The 17,810-nt window shown below is 43.7% G+C and overlaps 1 protein-coding gene and 1 pseudogene across 10 annotated transcripts in view; one reads left to right on the top strand and one right to left on the bottom strand.

Annotated features, from left to right (window-relative positions):
* Positions 1-17,810, bottom strand: part of ARHGEF11 (Rho guanine nucleotide exchange factor 11) — a 112,856-nt gene that overhangs the window by 44,934 nt on the left and 50,112 nt on the right. For 8 of the 10 annotated variants that reach the window (XM_074389635.1, XM_074389637.1, XM_074389639.1 and 5 more), the window contains exons 2-7: positions 10,080-10,112; positions 8,564-8,578; positions 8,147-8,238; positions 5,723-5,821; positions 1,265-1,314; positions 353-410 (exon numbers count right to left, since the gene is read on the bottom strand). In XM_074389635.1, the coding sequence (XP_074245736.1) occupies positions 353-410; positions 1,265-1,314; positions 5,723-5,821; positions 8,147-8,238; positions 8,564-8,578; positions 10,080-10,112 (347 nt within the window). The remainder of the gene's footprint in view (positions 1-352; positions 411-1,264; positions 1,315-5,722; positions 5,822-8,146; positions 8,239-8,563; positions 8,579-10,079; positions 10,113-17,810) is intronic. The other 2 variants (XM_010348481.3, XM_039459906.2) reach the window with 2 other exon arrangements.
* On the top strand, positions 1,738-2,552 carry LOC101039324 (high mobility group protein B1 pseudogene; annotated as a pseudogene).

Raw genomic sequence — 17,810 nt, 5'->3', positions numbered from 1 at the left:
GCCAAATATAAAACAAATGAGTATGAATGTCCATGAATGGGAGAGGGAACTGAAAGGTATTTGAGGGAGACCTGGTCTCAGTAGGATGTGGTCTAAACAGGAGTGGCAAAGAGGAGTGTGGGTAAACATAAGATGTCTCATGACAGCCTAGTAGTGTCTCCACTTGAAATAATAGGGAATTGTGGCCATTTAAGTGGATCACTCCATGTTAAGACTAAAGATGCGATTTCAGCTGCCTCACACATCTACAAAGGAAACCTCCTGGGATGGCAGGCCTGCCCTTTCCTCCCTCCCTTCCTCCCTTTCAGCCCATCTGCTCCTCTACTTTAGCTGTCACCTCTCTCCAACTCACATTTGATCAGCTTTACCACTTCCAGGTGTGAGCTATTGGTCACCATGGTGCCGTTGACCTGTTGGAGGGACAAACAATTTTGAGTAATGGTGACGAACATCGAGGGCATCCTTCTGTTAAGTTCAAAACACCACTCTTCAGGAAGCCATTTTCCAATGCTCTTTAGCCTCCTCTGGTCACCCGTTTACTCAAGTCACACTACTCAAGTCACACTATGAATTTGTTCTGTTCATATCTGCTATTTGTTCTGTCTCTCCAGCTAGCCTATAAGTTTTCAGGGATAAGGCCTGTGTCTTCATTCCTTAATTTGTTCATTCATTCGCTTATTTTTGGTGTACACTTTTCCAACCATTTGTCTCACACACATGTGAATGTCCACTGCCCCAGTCTGCTTCCTCCTTACAGAGGACTAAGAAGTCTCTGCATCTGGGATTTCCTTAATGCTTCCCCACTATGTTGCCCAGGCTGGTTTTGAACACCATTCTGTTGAAGAAAGGCTTGAACAACCAGGGCAGGTTATAGTAGTTCAGAATGGGCAAGGACCCCAGGTTGGCATTATACGGAGGAAGAATATCAACCTGAGAATCAAAGTCCTGGGTCCTTCCATGAGTTACTACCCCTCCCTCTTAATCTTATTTTGGTCAGTTATGAAATGAGAATAATAAAACTTGTTCTAAAAGCTTGGTTGCTTTAGAGTCAAGAAGGGCCTAAAATACGGAGCACAGCTATCTTCCTCCTTGCTCTCTGTCTTACACTATACCACTGTGCTCCCTCACATGCGGCCACCCCTAACTCAGTGGCTGCCTGGCAGTTGGTATCAAGATGAAAGTGTGCAGGACGGGGCAAGGCCAGGAGTGCCCTGCACATCTGCCTCCACAGCTGGGAGTGGGAGTGCATGCTGGGGTCACTCACTTTGATGATCCGGTCGCCCTCCTTCACACCGGCCTTCATGGCTGCACCTCCTGTAAGGAGAAGGCCTGGTCAGCAGAGCCTAACAACCTCTCCCAGAGGTCACTGAGGCTACACCAAGGTCCCTGTCAGATCACCTCTCCTCTGAAATTTCCTCCTATTTCTCTGTGTTAAGTACTTCAAAGGCTGGGTGCACTTCCCATTCCACTTTAGAGACACAACTACTTTTAAGCTAGAGTGAACTATATAAGGTCCCATCTTCTGCTCTTCCTTCCACCTAGATAAGATGCTAGACTTCTGATAGCCAGGCCAAGGCAGGAGGCAGGCAGGTCCAGGCTTTGTGGAGAGCACGTGTGCTTCATTCTAATGTATCTGGATATGTTCCAAGGTCAAATATTAGTTATTTTTTATTACCCAGGGGAAAAAATGAGTTTACTATATGAAACATAATTGTTAAAATAATTATTAAGACAGCCATTGCAGTACATTGAGCTCCATAGAGACAGCGCCGGGGCAAGTGAGAGCCGGATGGGCCCTGGGCAACTCTGTGCCTCGCTGAGGAAAAATAACTAAACATGGGCAAAGGAGATCCTAAGAAGCCGAGAGGCAAAATGTCATCATATGCATTTTTTGTGCAAACTTGTTGGGAGGAGCATAAAAAGAAGCACCCAGATGCTTCTGTCAACTTCTCAGAGTTTTCTAAGAAGTGCTCAGAGAGGTGGAAGACCATGTCTGCTAAAGAGAAAGGAAAATTTGAAGATATGGCAAAGGCGGATAAGGCCCGTTATGAGAGAGATGAAAACCTATATTCCTCCTAAAGGGGAGACAAAAAAGAAGTTCAAGGATCCCAATGCACCCAAGAGGCCTCCTTCGGCCTTTTTCTTCTTCTGTTCTGAGTATCACCCAAAAATCAAAGGAGAACATCCTGGCCTGTCCATTGGTGATGTTGCGAAGAAACTGGGAGAGATGTGGAATAACACTGCTGCAGATGACAAGCAGCCTTATGAAAAGAAGGCTGCGAAGCTGAAGGAAAAATACGAAAAGGATATTGCTGCATATCGAGCTAAAGGAAAGCCTGATGCAGCCAAAAAGGGAGTTGACAAGGCTGAAAAAAGCAAGAAAAAGAAGGAGGAGGAGGAAGATGAGGAAGATGAAGAGGACGAGGAGGAAGAGGAATATGAAGAAGAAGATGATGATGAATAAGTTGGTTCTAGTGCAGTTTTGTTTCTTGTCTATAAAGCATTTAACCCCCCTGTACACAACTCACTCCTTTTAAAGAAAAAAAATTGAAATGTAAAATAATAATAATAATTATTATTATTATTAAGAGAAATATGGAGAAAAGGCTTAAAACAAGAGTTTCCTGAGTCCTGAGAGGTTTTGTAAAATATTCTGGGGGGTTCATATCATTAAAAATAACTTTTCTTTTTAAAAAATCTTCCTTTCTAAAGCCATTTACAGTTTCTCACTTCCTTTTTTTTCTTTTTTTTTTTTTTTTTTTTTGATAGACAGAGTCTTGCCCTGTAGCCCAAGCTAGAGTGCAGAAGCATGATCTCAGCTCACTGCAGACTTGGTCTTCTCAAGCGATCCTCCCAACTCAACCTCCCAAGTAGCTATGGGACTACAGGTGTGTGCCACCATACCTGGTTAATTAATTAAAAAAATTTTTTTTTTTGTAGGGATGAGGTCTCACTATGTTGCCCAGGCTGGTCTTGAACTCCTGTGCTCAAGTGATCCTCCTGCCCTGGCTTCCCAAAATGCTGAAATTGTAGGCGTGAGCCTCCATACTCAGCCCAGTTTCTCCCTTTAAAATAAACCAAATTAAGAGCTTCTGATAGTGACTGACAGGTCCTCAAAAGATCATGCTCTTCACTTTTTCAACTTGTCATCTGACTGGAGGCTACAGTGGTTTTGATCACAATATGGTTGGTTTTTTTTTTTTGAGACACTGTTTCACTCTGTCACCAAGGTTGGAGTGCAGTGGTGTGAGTTTGGCTCACGCAGCTTTGACCTCTTGGGTTCAAGCGATCCTCCCACCTTGGCCTCTGAAGTAGCTGGGACTACAGGCATGTGCCACCACACCTGACTAATTTTTGTATTTTTTTGTAGAGACAAATATTTTCACCATATTGCCCAGGCTGGTCTTGGATTTCTGAGCTCAAGCAATCCTCCCGTCTCGGCCTCCCAAAGTCCTGGGATTACAGGCGTGTGTCACCATGCCCAGCCTCACAAGATAGTTTTAAATGACTTATAGTCCTAGTTTAATTTACATCCAGGAAGCGCAAAAAACACTAAAGCCAAAACAAGTTAAAGAGAAGCATAAAAATTACATATTGTAAATTTGCCCCAACGTGATCATTAAATCTGTAAGTTGCATTCCTCTGATCAAAACAAAATTCCCACAAAGTCCATCTAAACGTTTCTACTCTGAAAAGAAAAATACAGTGATGACTACAATCCAATTTGGCTTTTCAATACGGGGACTCAAGACTACCCTCATCTAAAGTGTGCTTTTATGGAAGAATACTTGCAAATAGCTTGAAATTCCTGCTTATACATTCATTTAGAAACGAATGTTGAAGAGAACAGAGCTGTCTTGCCTGAATGTATGAAACATGTGAGGTGACTTCTAATAACTTAGTGATTAAAAAAAAAAACTAAACTCTTCAGAGTAAAGGCTCAGACTTCAGCAAACATGAGAATCACTGCAGGAATTTTTAAAAAGTGTATTTCATGGACCTCCTGCCAGAAAGCAATTCAGTGCTTCCAAGGTCAGCCCCAAGAAAAAGGATTTCAATCATCTTGGGCGTAGGTGATTCTGATTCAGGCAGAACACAGACTATACTTTCAGAAACAGTGAATTAAAGAAACCTAATATATATCTGGAAAAGATAACTACTGCTTTGTTATTCTTGTGACTTCAATGCCAATCTAAATGAATGAAGTCTCTTCTACTTTCCTCCCCAACACACACACACACACACACACACACACACGCACGCACGCACACATACTCACAAATACATAGTCTCTAAAACTCATATTCTCCTTGTAAGCCATCTTTTCCTTCTTTCCTCTCTGGGTCTGACTCTGCTCAGCCTAACAGAAGGAAGAAGGTAAAGGACAGCCGAACCTACACTTCACTGGAGGGGATCCCACATTTTGTGTACCAGATAGGCTGCAGAGGAAAAGTACGAAGTATTGGCAGTTCTACTAACTCTGTCTCACACCAGTCTAGGAACCCTGAGAAATAAGAAAAGCAAAGAATAAAAGTATCTTTTTAGAGCTTCCCCTCAGGATATGCAAAACAAATCTCCCACTGATATACGTTTACTCCCAAACATAAGACGCCATGCTTATTTATATCCCTATATGATCCACATATCTCATTTTGGTCACAAATTTGAAATTCTTTTTTCAACCTTTCCTGTGAACATAGCCCAAATCTTCCTCCAGAATCAATGCAAGTATATTTTCCCTCCTCCTCTGCACCAACGGGAAACCTGCTCCCAATCCTTTCCTTGTGCTCTCGTCTAAGCCAAACCTAGGATGCTCCCTGGCACCAGCCTAATGCTACTTACTGCACTGAAGTTAACTCCTTTTAGGGACACTTCTTTACCCTTTAGGGAATCTTCCACACCCACCGTCTTTCTGACTATCCTCCTCAGCCTGGACCACTAATAACAATGGTTCCACTAGTAGGTACATGCTAGAGTTTTGACTGTTCGCACCCCTTTTATACACAATTGGTAACTTGATGGATTTGGCTATGATGCCGACTCACTCTTTACTCCCTTCCCACCAAATTCCTATTCTCCTGATTTGCTTTTCATTTCCATCTTTCAAACTACTTCTAAAATTCTTTTTTTTTTTTTAAAAGAGGGCTTCCCAAACGATCACAAGGAAAACAACTATGCCTCAAATCACAGACTACTCAAACATCCAAACACCGACATCATGTCCAGCATATATCATTTATCTGTTGGTAATTTATTATTTAATATTAATTGTATCAGCAAATGTGCTCTGTAATCATTTGGACTATTGTGCCTGGCACAGGTTAAACCTCTGTAGAAAGTGACCATCTGTGCACTTAGCCAGGTAGTGTGAAGGTAAGTATGAAGAAACGGGGTCTTGGATTCTGCCATAGAATCTTGTGACCCAGTATGAGGATCTCCCTTTGATGGCAATCAGACATCTGCCTGATGATGACCTGACAGCTACTTTGCTGGTTTTTCACTTCCCAACCAGGGAAGCAAATATGAGGTGCAATCTCTAGAAATTCTGCCTGGGGGCTTTGCATTGAAGAGGCTTCCCCAGGCACCCATGGAGAGCCAGTTCTAGAGTAATTCATTCGTGCCCCACAGGAAAGCACAAATTCTCCAAGTAGAGTGGCACTGTCACATACGTGGTGGCTTTGCAAGAACTGTCGACTGCGGGCAGGACGGATGCAGCACTCACCAGGCCGCACAGACTGCACCAGGACAATTCGATCCCCACTGACTGTGAAGCCGAAGCCATGCTGGTCCTTTTGGATAATGACACAGCGTTGAACAAGACCTAGAAAGTGGAGAGAAAGGTTGAGTACACAGTGTCTTTGGAAGGTTAGTGTACACATGCCAAGACCAACCCAGGGAAGCCCCAGTACGTTTCTTCTTCAAGAAGAAACCTTTTCACACTAACCAAATTCCCTAGGCTATTCCTGTCTGAACACTACCACATGCCTCCCTCGGTGGTTGGCAAAACCTGTATCCATTGTATACCAAATAAGAAACTACCTGTAGAAACTAGGTAGACATGCCTACCTACAGAAACTACCTGTAGACATGCCTCCCTCGGTGGTTGGCAAAACTTGTATACTTTGTATTCCAAATAAGAAACTAACCTTCTCTGAGGTGTTAAAATGCTTGTCTCTCACGTACATGTCTGTGCCTTTTGGTGTGTCTGGGTGAGACTGGTCAAAGAAGGGGCAGGGCCAAGTCTAGCCATCCTCCTGAAGACTAATATTACCAGGATTGGTAAGGAGCCTCCCAGGATTGAAGCCCAAGTGAGCCTAGAAGTTACATGTCAAGTGACATCCAATGAATGCAGCAAGTGGTACAGCAATGCTTGACTCTTCTTAGAGAGTTGGATAACTCATGCAAGGTGACTTAGGGGTGTTCTCCTGGCAAATCCAGGGAAGGATACATGAAAAAAAAAAAAAAAAAAAGATACATGTCATGTAGGCTCATAAAGATATTCTGGGGGTTTGCATCATTAAAGATGATAAAGTTTTATTTCTTAAAAAAAAACTTAAAAGCCATTTACAGTTTCTCCCTTCCTTTTTTTTTAATAGACAGAGTCTTGCCTTGTAGCCCAAGCTGGAGTGCAGAGGTGTGACCTCAGCTCACTGCAGACTTGATCTTCTGGGCTCAAGTAATCCTCCCACCTCAACCTCCCAAGTAGCTATGGGACTACAGGTGTGTGCCACTTCATCTGGCTAATTAAAAAAAAGGTTTTTTTTTGTAGAGATGAGTTCTAACTATGTTGAGACCACAGGTGCGTGCTACCATGCCTGGCTAATTTTTTGTATTTTTGGTAGAGCAGGGTTTTGCCATGTTGCCCAGGCTGGTCTCAAACTCCTGAGCTCAAGTGATCCTCCCACCTCGGCCTCCCAAAGCGCTGGGATTACAGGCATGAGCCACTGCACTGGCCTCTACTGGTTTTTGTTCTCTTCTGATCCTTCCCTCTACTGAGTGGGCTCTGTATTTTGCACTTCAAAGCAGGCTTTTTTCTTTAGGAAGCCTTTCCTCTACTCCTTGACTTGTACCTTTTTCTTTTAAATAGAGTTACAGGAAAAAAAAAAAAAAAGAAAAGAAACAGAGGCTCTGACTATCAAATGTTTCCATTCCTGTGAATGTATCGTAGACCCTGTACATATGTATGGTATGTGTGATTGTATCATGTACTGATTAAAGTGTGGGTTCTAGAGTTAAAACAACTGGTTTCAAGGCCTGATTCTGTCCCCAATAAACTTGTAAACTTGGACATATTTCTTAACCTCTGTGCCTCAGCTTCCTCATTTGCAAAATAAAGATAATAAAACCTAGCTTCTACAGTTGATCTATGGAGGCAATTTATATAAAACCCATTAATACAATACCTAGTACCCATCATGTGTTTAACATAAAAACTAAGTTGCCTTTTCTATGAGTGTATACCTCTGTGTTCATGGTTTTTTTTTTTTTTTTTTTTTTTTTTTTTTGAGACAGAGTCTTGCTCTGTCTCCAGGCTGGAGTGCAGTGGTGTGATCTCGGCTCACTGCGACCTCTGCTCCTGGGTTCAAGCAATTCTCCTGCCTCAGCCTCCTGAGTAGCTGGGACTACAGGTGGGCACTACCACGCTTGGCTAAGTTTTGTGTTTTTAGTAGAGACAGGGTTTCACCATGTTGGCCAGGCTGGTCTACTGACCTCAAGTGATCTGCCTGCCTTGGCCTCTCAAAGTGCTGGGATTATAGGTGTGAGCCACCATGACCGGCCATGAGATTTTTTTTTTTTTTTTTTTTTTTTCTTTAAAGAGATGGAGTATCACTATGTTACCCAGTCTGAAGTACAGTGGCTATTCATAGTCGTGATCCCACTACTGATCGGCATAGGTGTTTTGACCTGCTCCATTTCTGACCTGGGCCAGTTCATCTCTCCCTAGGCAACCTCATAGTCCCCTGCTCCTGGAAGGTCATCATACTGATGCTGAACTCTTAGTACAGACACCTGACTGGCATAGCACACTACAGCCCAGAGCTCTTGGGCTCAAGTGATCCTCCCATCAGCCTCCCGAGTAGCTGGGAAGATAGGCATGTACCACCATGCCTGGCTGTCTCTGTGTGTTAATGCCCAAGGAGTTTACCTGTTGTCTCAGAGACATCCGAGGGCTGGCGATGGTGGGAAGGGGACCTGCGCTCAGGTGCCGAATCTCCCAGAGAAGACAGGCTACTTAACCTGGAGAAGGAGTAAGAAAAGCACGTCAATGAGCTGGGCAGGAAGGGATCATACTTGTAGTAGATGGAGTCTCTGTCGAACGGGGCCCTGAGTTTTGGATAATGAGAGACCCACCCACCCACCCTGTAATCCAATCTGGCAGGACATTAGCCATGGGTACATCACTGCCAACACCATCTATCTGCATCCTGGGCTGGCAGAGCAAGCATGATCTCTTTAATACCCAGCAAGGTGTGAAGGGAAATAACCCTTCCTGGAGTCAGGCGACAAAGAGAGAATAGCAAGAGGGGGATGTGCACATGTATACAAGCTTGTTGGGTCTTACCAGGCTGCAATGGGGCTGATGGAACAGAACGGAGCAGCAGAGAAAATGAATGCAAGGAAAAGACAGGAAAAAACCAAATAGCCAGTTAGTGTTAGGTGATGATTTGCAAAGGAAGGGGAGACTGGAGGGAAGGACGAGGTGGGTCAAACACATACAGAGGCCTGCATGAGCGCAGCAGGGGCTGCAGTGGTGGCAGCAGAGACAAGCTCCCCATTTAGCTTCATCTCTTTGTCCCTCAAAGTTCCACCTCTCCGTAACAGTAATCTACAGGAGGGTAAATGGGCATGAATACAAGCCCGCTGGGTAACTGGCAACTTGCACACTTTCTAGAAAAGAGGGTAGAGCAATGGCCCAAGTTTCTGAAAATTCCATTTATCCTTTGGCTACCATGGGGGAACAGGAATCTGGTCTGTTTGGTGGCACTATTCCAACTCCATATTCAGCTCCGTTCCCTCAGCCAGCCTGAAGCACCTTGCTTAGAAACTATGAAAGACCCCGGCTGGGCGCGGTGGCTCAAGCCTGTAATCCCAGCACTTTGGGAGGCCGAGGCGGGTGGATCACGAGGTCGAGAGATCGAGACCAACCTGGTCAACATGGTGAAACCCCGTATCTACTAAAAATACAAAAAATTAGCTGGGCATGGTGGCGTGTGCCTATAATCCCAGCTACTCAGGAGGCTGAGGCAGGAGAACTGCCTGAACCCAGGAGGCGGAGGTTGCAGTGAGCCGAGATCGCGCCATTGCACTCCAGCCTGGGTAACAAGAGCGAAACTCCATCTCAAAAAAAAAAAAAAAAAAAAAAGAAACTATGAAAGACCCCAAACCTCCAAATGGTACAGATCACCAAAGGTTTCTCTGCTTGATCTCCTTTAACTAGGACCCTCCCAGGTATAGAAGAAATTTCAGTAATTGCTGTGGCACTCCTTTTTGGAAAAGTGTACAAGTTGCAAGGTCCTGAATCAACAGTTGCTGCCCCTCAGAAAGGGGCAATTCCTATCCTACCTAGAGCAAATGACTAAGTAGAAGGCTACTGATGGAAGCAAGGTGTGTGACGACAAAACACTGGCAATAACCTAAATGTTCACAATGAGTGACTGGTTAAATAAATTACAGCAATACAATGACACAGAACTCAGTCATAAAAGAGAATGAAGAGGCTCTTTATACACGATAGAGAATGATCTCCATGATATGTTACTAAGTGAAATGAACAAAATATAGAATTTTTCAACAGTTAAAAAAAGTGAGTAGAAGGGAGAATAAAATTATGTTTATATATGTTTAAATATTTATTTACATATGCAAAAATATCTTTAAAAAAATCTCTGGAAAAATACAAAGGAAACATATAACATGACAGTCTCTAAGGAGAGAAAGTGGGTGGCTAGGGCACAGGAATGGAACTGCAGGCTTTTGTGATATTCTTTGGTACTTTTTAAGTTTGGAAACATGAGAGGGTACAAGTAACTTATTAAGGAGGGGGTCTTTGTCCCCCCTGACAGTGGCACCCCTCTTACCTGGACAGGTGAGACTGCTTTTTACTGGCTGATCTTTAGATCAGAGAGAGAAGGCCATCAAGGAGGAAGAGAGCGTGGGGCCCAGGAGAAAGCGATGCAGGACAGGAGGAAGAAAGAGAAAGAAAAACAAAACACGACATAAACCAGACAAGACACTAGAATGGTTAGTTCAAAAGAAAAACCACAACAGGGCCACAACACAGCCATGAGCTTACTAACAGGCAAATTTACCGACATCATTTTGCCACTTAAAACCTTTTAGAACCTCCCCAATGAACTCAGGGAACAGTCATCTGCCTTCAGCTAGGCCATTTGCCACAGCATCTAACAGGAAGGATAATGCCTGATGCCAGTAGAAGCACCCTTTTATGTTTTCCACAGCTGCCAATATCTATCCTTCCTGCAGCTCAAATACCCAAGTGAAAATGCCGTACAGGCTGTAAGGCTGGACGCCTCATCAGGAGCCCGGACAGCCACCCAGCTCTGTACTCAGCACCCAGTTGTGCACCCAGCCTTCCAGTCGGGAATTTCGGGCTGATGCAACCCAAATCCTGCACCAAAAAACCTGCCCGCCAACCAATAGCGGCCCAATCCCGCTCCCCTAGAGCCAATCAGAGTGCTCTGCTGTTGCTCGTTACTCAGCCACAAAAACCCCATGTCCCAGGAAGTCAGCGCGACTTCTCTGGCCCCCTTTCCCCGGATCATAGCCTCGCCTGGAGCTGAATAAACTGGCATTTAATTTTTTTATACTGGCCTCGGTTTCTTCATTTTAAACTCGGCAATAATCCTTACACAGGCAAAGCTGGAAGGTCTGTGAAAGCAGAGAGGGTCTTGCTGGGCATCCCCAGTGCCTGACGCAGTAGGGGCTCACTCCTAATCTTGGTCCCTGCTCTTGACTGTCCTCCTTTCACTTGCTATGGTTTCTGGCTCTGTCTCTGCCTACGCTGTTCCTTCCTCCTACACGTTCTGCCTACTTTATTCCCTATGACTGCACAGGGTTATCCATGCTGGGCTTGAACTCCTCCTCCTTCAGACCCAAAGAGAAAGCCCACCTCAGGCCTTCTTGTCTTGTGAAGACACCCTACCAGGAAGCTGGCTTCCTATGCCCATACTGAAGTCTAGAAGGTACATTTGAACCTGATAACCTAATTTGGTTTGCATTTGAGCTGGGGCATGAGCAGTGTCACATAATCAAAGGCTAATGAAGCAAAGGTCCACGTCCCTGCTGCCAACAACTGTTAGGGGTCCATGTCCCTGCTGTCAACAACTGACAAAGACGATTTCAGCAGTCACCAAAGTCTCTCTAAAATAAAATCACAGGCTAGGGCAGGTATGTGGGGGACAAGATGGCAACATAAGTGTATGTGCAACAGATGCAAAAAAAAATTTTTTTTCCTGAGAGCTTAAAGGAGAGAAAACTACCATTGAACTGAAGGAGAAAGAATTGCCTATGGAAGGCAGGCCTGGTTTTCAGAATCAATGGACGGACTGTTGCGTCAGCTGGGTTTTGAGTCTGAGCACATATTTGGAAGGAAGACTTCGAAAGGTTAAAAATCTGAGAAATAAGGAAAGGAGAGAGGAAGGTAGTTTGGCCTGAAATGGAGGCTGTCATAAATAGAAAAGATTTTAATGGTAGGCCCTCCCTTTTCCTGATGACATTCTCATCCAAATTTGGTAGCAGAGCTCAGATTTCACTTAGCCTAAACCTGGGGGTATGGAGGCGGTCGTGGAGAGTGGAGAATTTCCCCCCAAATTCGCACTCTCTAAATGGTACTACTGAGACAGCCTTTCTGACCCAACTTCTCAGTTATCCCCTACTGCCAGACAAAGAAACCTGTAGGTTCTTTATCATCTTTTCCCAGAGTTGTTCCTTTCTTTACATAATCATTGACACTCATCCCCTCAAGCCCCGTCTAGTGCCTCGTGCCTGGATTACTGAAAAAAGCCTCTTTTCCACTCTCCAGTCCATCCAGCACTCCACCATCACAGACTAACTCACCCAAATACCACTCTCAAGAGCTTATGATTTCTCTCCTTTTTTTTTTTTTTTTTTTTGAGACGGAGTTTCGCTCTTGTTACCCAGGCTGAAGTGCAATGGCGCGATCTCGGCTCACCGCAACCTCCGCCTCCTGGGTTCAGGCAATTCTCCTGCCTCAGCCTCCCGAGTAGCTGGGATTACAGGCACATGCCACCATGCTCAGCTAATTTTTGTATTTTTAGTAGAGACGGGGTTTCACCATGTTGACCAGGATGGTCTCGATCTCTTGACCTCATGATCCACCCTCCTCGGCCTCCCAAAGTGCTGGGATTATAGGCTTGAGCCACTGCGCCCGGCCGATTTCTCTCCTTCTTATCCACACAATCAGATGTGCCTGTAATAGCCTGGTATTAAGGGACTTTCATCCTGTGGACCCAAATGTCTTTTCAGATTCGCCTCTTATTACTTGCCTACTACCTACCTCTATTGGATCCTAAGCGATGCTGTACTCATTCCCACCTGACTTAATGGTTGCCATCCCTTCTTATCTCTGTCCATCTCCTACTACTTTTTCAAGGTCCTGATCAAATCACGTTGACTCCACGAAGCAATCCCTGACCACCGCAGCCCACGTTTCATTTACCGCAACATTTTATTTTGAAAAAGGTCAAACTACTTTAACATTGAAGCAGCAGCATGGTGAGTATCTATATACCTTTCATCCAGATTCAGCAACTAACATTTGTCACATCTGCTTTATCTATGTTTATACATTTTTTCTCATTTGAAAATTGCAGACATCATGACACTTTACCCCGAATTTAGCCTATATCCCCTAAGAGTGTTGAAATTCTTCTATATAACCACAATGCCCTCAGCACACTTAATGAGTCAGAGACAGTATTATCTAATATATAGTACACATTCAGATTTTCCCAATTGTCTTATTAAGCTCTTTATAGCTATTCCCCAATTGCCTCAATTCGGGAGCCAATCAATGATCTCAAATTATACTTATGTCATGTCTCTTTTGGATTAATTTAATCTAGAGCCCTCTTGGCTTTTCTTGGTTTTGTCTCTCATGACACTGAAGTTTTGCAGAATCTAGGTGAGTTATCTTGCTGAATGGCCTACCATCTGGATGCATCTGACTCCTCCTCAGGGTTAGATTCAGGCTAAACATTTTAAAAAGACTATTATATAAGTGATGTTGGATGGCTTGTCCCATTTTGGTGATGGAAGGTTTGATTACTTAGGTAAAGTGGTACTCCTGAGATTTTTTTCAATGGTAAAAATCTATTTTCTCATTTGAATTCATGAGAAATCTGTGGGATATTTTGAGATTGCATAAATACTCTGTTTTCCAACAACCTCTCATCCAATAGTTTTAATCTTCATAGATGATTCTTGCCTAAAGCGCTTATTGCACTAATGCCTGCAAAATGGCAATTTGCTAATTCTATCATTCCTTCTACATATACTAGCCAATAAGCTTTTGTAAAGAATGTCATATCATCCCTTTTCTGGAGTAGTGCTATGAATTCACAGACCTTCCTCCCCCGCCTCCCCCCCCACCCAAGTAATACATTATAGTCTATTACCCTTTTTTTAAATAAAAAATGTTTAAAATGTTTCCATTTGACCAATGGGAGCTTCTGAAAGCCAGCTCCTGTGTCCTTTTAACATGTCACCATCTGTCTTTGATCACGTCCTTGCTTTCTGGCACAAAAAGATACAGTACTCCATGCTCAACTTGTACTTTCCCTATGCCAGACCTGGAATCAAACAATTTCTCTAAGGAGCTCTGTTCCTGTTAGCAGGAAATGCATTTAGAAACAAGATTGGGCTGCTAGGTACTCATTATTGCTGAGCTGTCCCTCCTTCCAGGCCCTTTTAATGGACAGAGCTAGAAAAATTTATTATAAATTTTTGAGTTCACACTGGTATGTCCAATTTGAACTCAACACAACAGGGTTCTTCGTCTTCCCCATTCCACATTTTATCTTCCTTTTCTCATATTGAGAACCCCATTCCTCAACAATACCAATGTATTTACTCATTGCTCTATTCAATATGCAGAAAAGATAGTTCCTGGAGTTACTACATCAATATCACTAGTAACAACAATCCTACGAAGTTCAAGGTTTTCTTGCCATTCTTTTTGTCCTTAGACTATATCCCAGTACTATCAGTACTGTGTGTGAACATTTCTGGGTTAATCTGTTGGGTTTTTTGTTTTGTTTAGTTTTTTGAGACAGGGTTTCACTCTGTTGCCCAGGCTGGAGTGCAGTGGCATGATTACAGCTCACTGCAACGTCTGCCTCCTGGGTTCAAGTGATCCTCCCGCCTTATCCCCTCAAGTAGCTGGAATTACAGGCACACACCACCATGCCGTGCTAATTTTTCTAATTGTTTTTTTTTTTTTTTGTAGAGATGGGGTTTTGCCATGTTTCCCAGGCTGGTCTTGAACTCCTGGGGCTCAAGTGATCCAACTGCCTCGACCTCCCAAAGCATTGAGATTACAGGTGTGAGCCACTGTGCTAGGTCTTAATCTGTTTTTATGTTATCAATTTGAGATATATTTAGGTTTCTTTTTATATTTGTGCTGAATTTTAGGGCTTGCTTTTTTTCAGGCTTAATTTCATTTTTGAATAAACATGTACATGGTTGAAAAACCAAACTGAAATTCTAAAAGTATATTCAGAAGTGTACCTATTCTTTCTCACCCTCTCCCATAACCATTTTCATTTGTTTTTGGTCTCCTTTCTGTGTTTCTTCTTGTGAAACTAAATAAACACGTATACATACTATTTTCCTTTCTTCTTTACCCAACAGGTAATATCCTCCCCTTTTGCATTTTGTTTTTTTTCATTTACAATATCTATAGAGTAACTCGAAGAGCTCTTTCTTTTCTTTCCCATGCAGCCCGCATCGGCGCACAAGTTCTCCCTCCTCCACTGCTCTCTCAGGCCTGGTACATCAGTCCTGCCTCTCTGCTGGAGGGCAGAGGTTGCGATGTGGACTTCCCGGTATGCCTGAGTACAGCACAAGGCACAGAGCAGGTCCTCTCTACGCATCCACATGCTCCTCACCCCAGCCTACAGGGTGGGCGGCAGAGCAAGGAGATGCTTGGTGACCTTCCAGAGAGCCCACGTATCCCTTTTGTTGGCCTGCAGTGTGTCTCTGTGTATATATATATGTTTCAAAAGTTAGTTGCTAAGCAATAAAATACAGATTTCTGACTTCTCTTAAAAGGTCAGCCAGAAGTTCTGGCATTCTTGAGCTTATGGTCTCACACAGTGACAATCAGCTGAAACTGGGTGGTGGCAGCCCTCTCCAGATAGGATGTCTTACCTTTCCCAGTCACCACTGCCCACAGCTTGCACTGCTCACTGCTTCACTCAGACCCCTACAAAGTACATGAGTTCGAACTCAGGGTGGCCAAACAGGACTGGCTTCTGGAGTTTAAAGAAACAAAGAGAAGCTAACAATACTGTGTCCTTTCCATCTATCAATGGGAGGTTGCTGGTCTTAGACTTACTCCTATCCCATCACAAATGTGTGAGTAAGGACAAGGCCTAGAATATCCACATTCTGTGGTAGTAATGATAAAGTTCTTACTACCTACCAGGTACTGTGCTAAGCACTTGATCTAATCTTATCTAATTCAATCCTCACAAAAGCCTGGTGAAACCGATAGTGCATCCCCATTTTCCAATGCACGAAGAGAGGTTAAGTAAATGAAGTTAAGATGTGCATAAAGTTGGTGTGACTTTCAGGTCTGTATCCCTAAACAAAAGGTTATATGACCTGTATATGTCACAGGTAGATTTGCCTGGTCTTTATTTTCTCTTTTACACACATACACATATAAGACATATACACATACATACATCACATGTGGGCACACACATATACATATATGACATGATCAAATATATATAATACACATGCTATAAATGCATATAAATATATAATATACATACATATGATAGATGGATAGAGAAAGATAAAAAAGCACACTATATACAGGCTGAGCTAGGTCTTCCTGAGTCTGGGGCAAAGTAATATTCCTGGGCCCTTCCCTGAAGACAAGAGCAGTAAACCAGGAAAGAGCCACCCTACCAGGACCTTAGCTCCAGATAAAGTCCACACTTACTGAACTCTGACCTGGCTTACTGGTTGGTTTCCCTTATCTCCCAGGGTGGAGTCTTAAGCAGGTTCCTGGCACCCTAACTTTGTAAGGATTCTGCCTCCAGGTAGAATTTTGCCTCTGGTTTGAGGCTGGAAACACACCCTCCTGGGTTTGCACGTCCCTACAGTAAGGGCTATGAGGAAAGAGGCCTGTTTGCAGAGAATCTCTGCTGATCTGTAAGCATCAGTTGCCTCATCTCTTAAACTAGAGGATAGACAAATGGTCACTGGCAGTGTACCTGAAAAGGTTCACACCTGAGTTGGATCACTCCCTAGCTACCCAGTAACATATGAATAACTTGAGGCCCCACCCTCAGGGATCCAATTCAGCAGGTCTGCGGTCTGGACTTAAAACAAGTCCCTTAATTTCTGAGTCTATCATCAGTCTATTATCTTTCTTATCTGTAAAATGAACACATATTGGTGTCATCTGTTAGTCTGTCTTCTCTTTCAGACTTGAAGCCCCTGAGAGCAGGGACCATGCCTTACGCATCCTTGTGTCACCAGCTGAGTTCCAGCACAGTGCTTGATGCCTAGTGAGTGTCGCTCCAAAAATGTTAGCTGAAGCACCACACATGCCCTTTCTTTCTTCCAGGGCTGATATGAGGGCAAAAAAAGATAATCTTTGTTAAGTGCTTCAAACTATACGGCCCTCTGCAAATGGTTTCATTGTGCTTTTTTGCTGTTTTTTTTTCCCCCCAGGTCTACAGTGTGTGACCTATGCTTGAAAAATGTCAGGGGTGAGGGGAACAGAACTAGAATGGGTGAGTGACAAATACCCCCAGGGTGTTCAAATTCTAGGTAGGGCAGGGCAAATAAACCTCACCTTTCTACTTCCATAAAGGTGTTAGACAAGAAGAGATTTTAGGATTTGTTTGACTATCAGAGCAGACAACTTGGTAGACAGTTGTGTGTGGAGAAGGGAGGCAGAGAACTGGTATGTTGAGAAGGCTGGTTAGCTTGGTTCAACACTGAAAACTCAGCACACAGGCCACGTGGTATGGTTTTTAAAGCACAGCTGTAGGAGTCAAAATACTGCCGTAAGCTCAGGCTCAGCCCTTTCTTGGCTATGTAGTCTTAGGCAAGTCATCCAACCTCTCCAAGCCTTAGTTTCCCAATAAAAAATGTAGATAATACTACCTTTCTCAAAGGGTAATTGGGAGGACCAAATTACCTTCACGTACACCTCAGAGCTGAAATAGTCAAACTGCAATCAATCTCCCCAGTCCTTCTCCTGATCAAATGTTTCCTCCTCAGGAAACACTGCCAGGCACTTGCTCATTCCAGAAATCTGAGAGTTATCTTTGACATCCCTCTGCAAATCCAATCAATCGACAAGTCCTACTGATACAACCCCCTAGCATTTCTGGAATCCACCTACTTCTCCTCCTCTCTGCCGCCACGTTCATTTAAGACACCAACATCTCTCACCTAGAAGCACTGGCCTCCCCACATCTATTCTTACACACGGAGTGACCTTTTAAAGAGGGAAATTAGAGGATATACCCCCTTCCACGGTTTCCCGCTGTCCTTGTATGAAGTTCCAAATCCTGCACCTG

This window comes from Saimiri boliviensis, chromosome 19, assembly GCF_048565385.1.
Source record: "Saimiri boliviensis isolate mSaiBol1 chromosome 19, mSaiBol1.pri, whole genome shotgun sequence".
Classification (NCBI taxonomy): domain Eukaryota; kingdom Metazoa; phylum Chordata; class Mammalia; order Primates; family Cebidae; genus Saimiri; species Saimiri boliviensis.
This window is presented reverse-complemented; position numbering and strand designations above follow the sequence as displayed.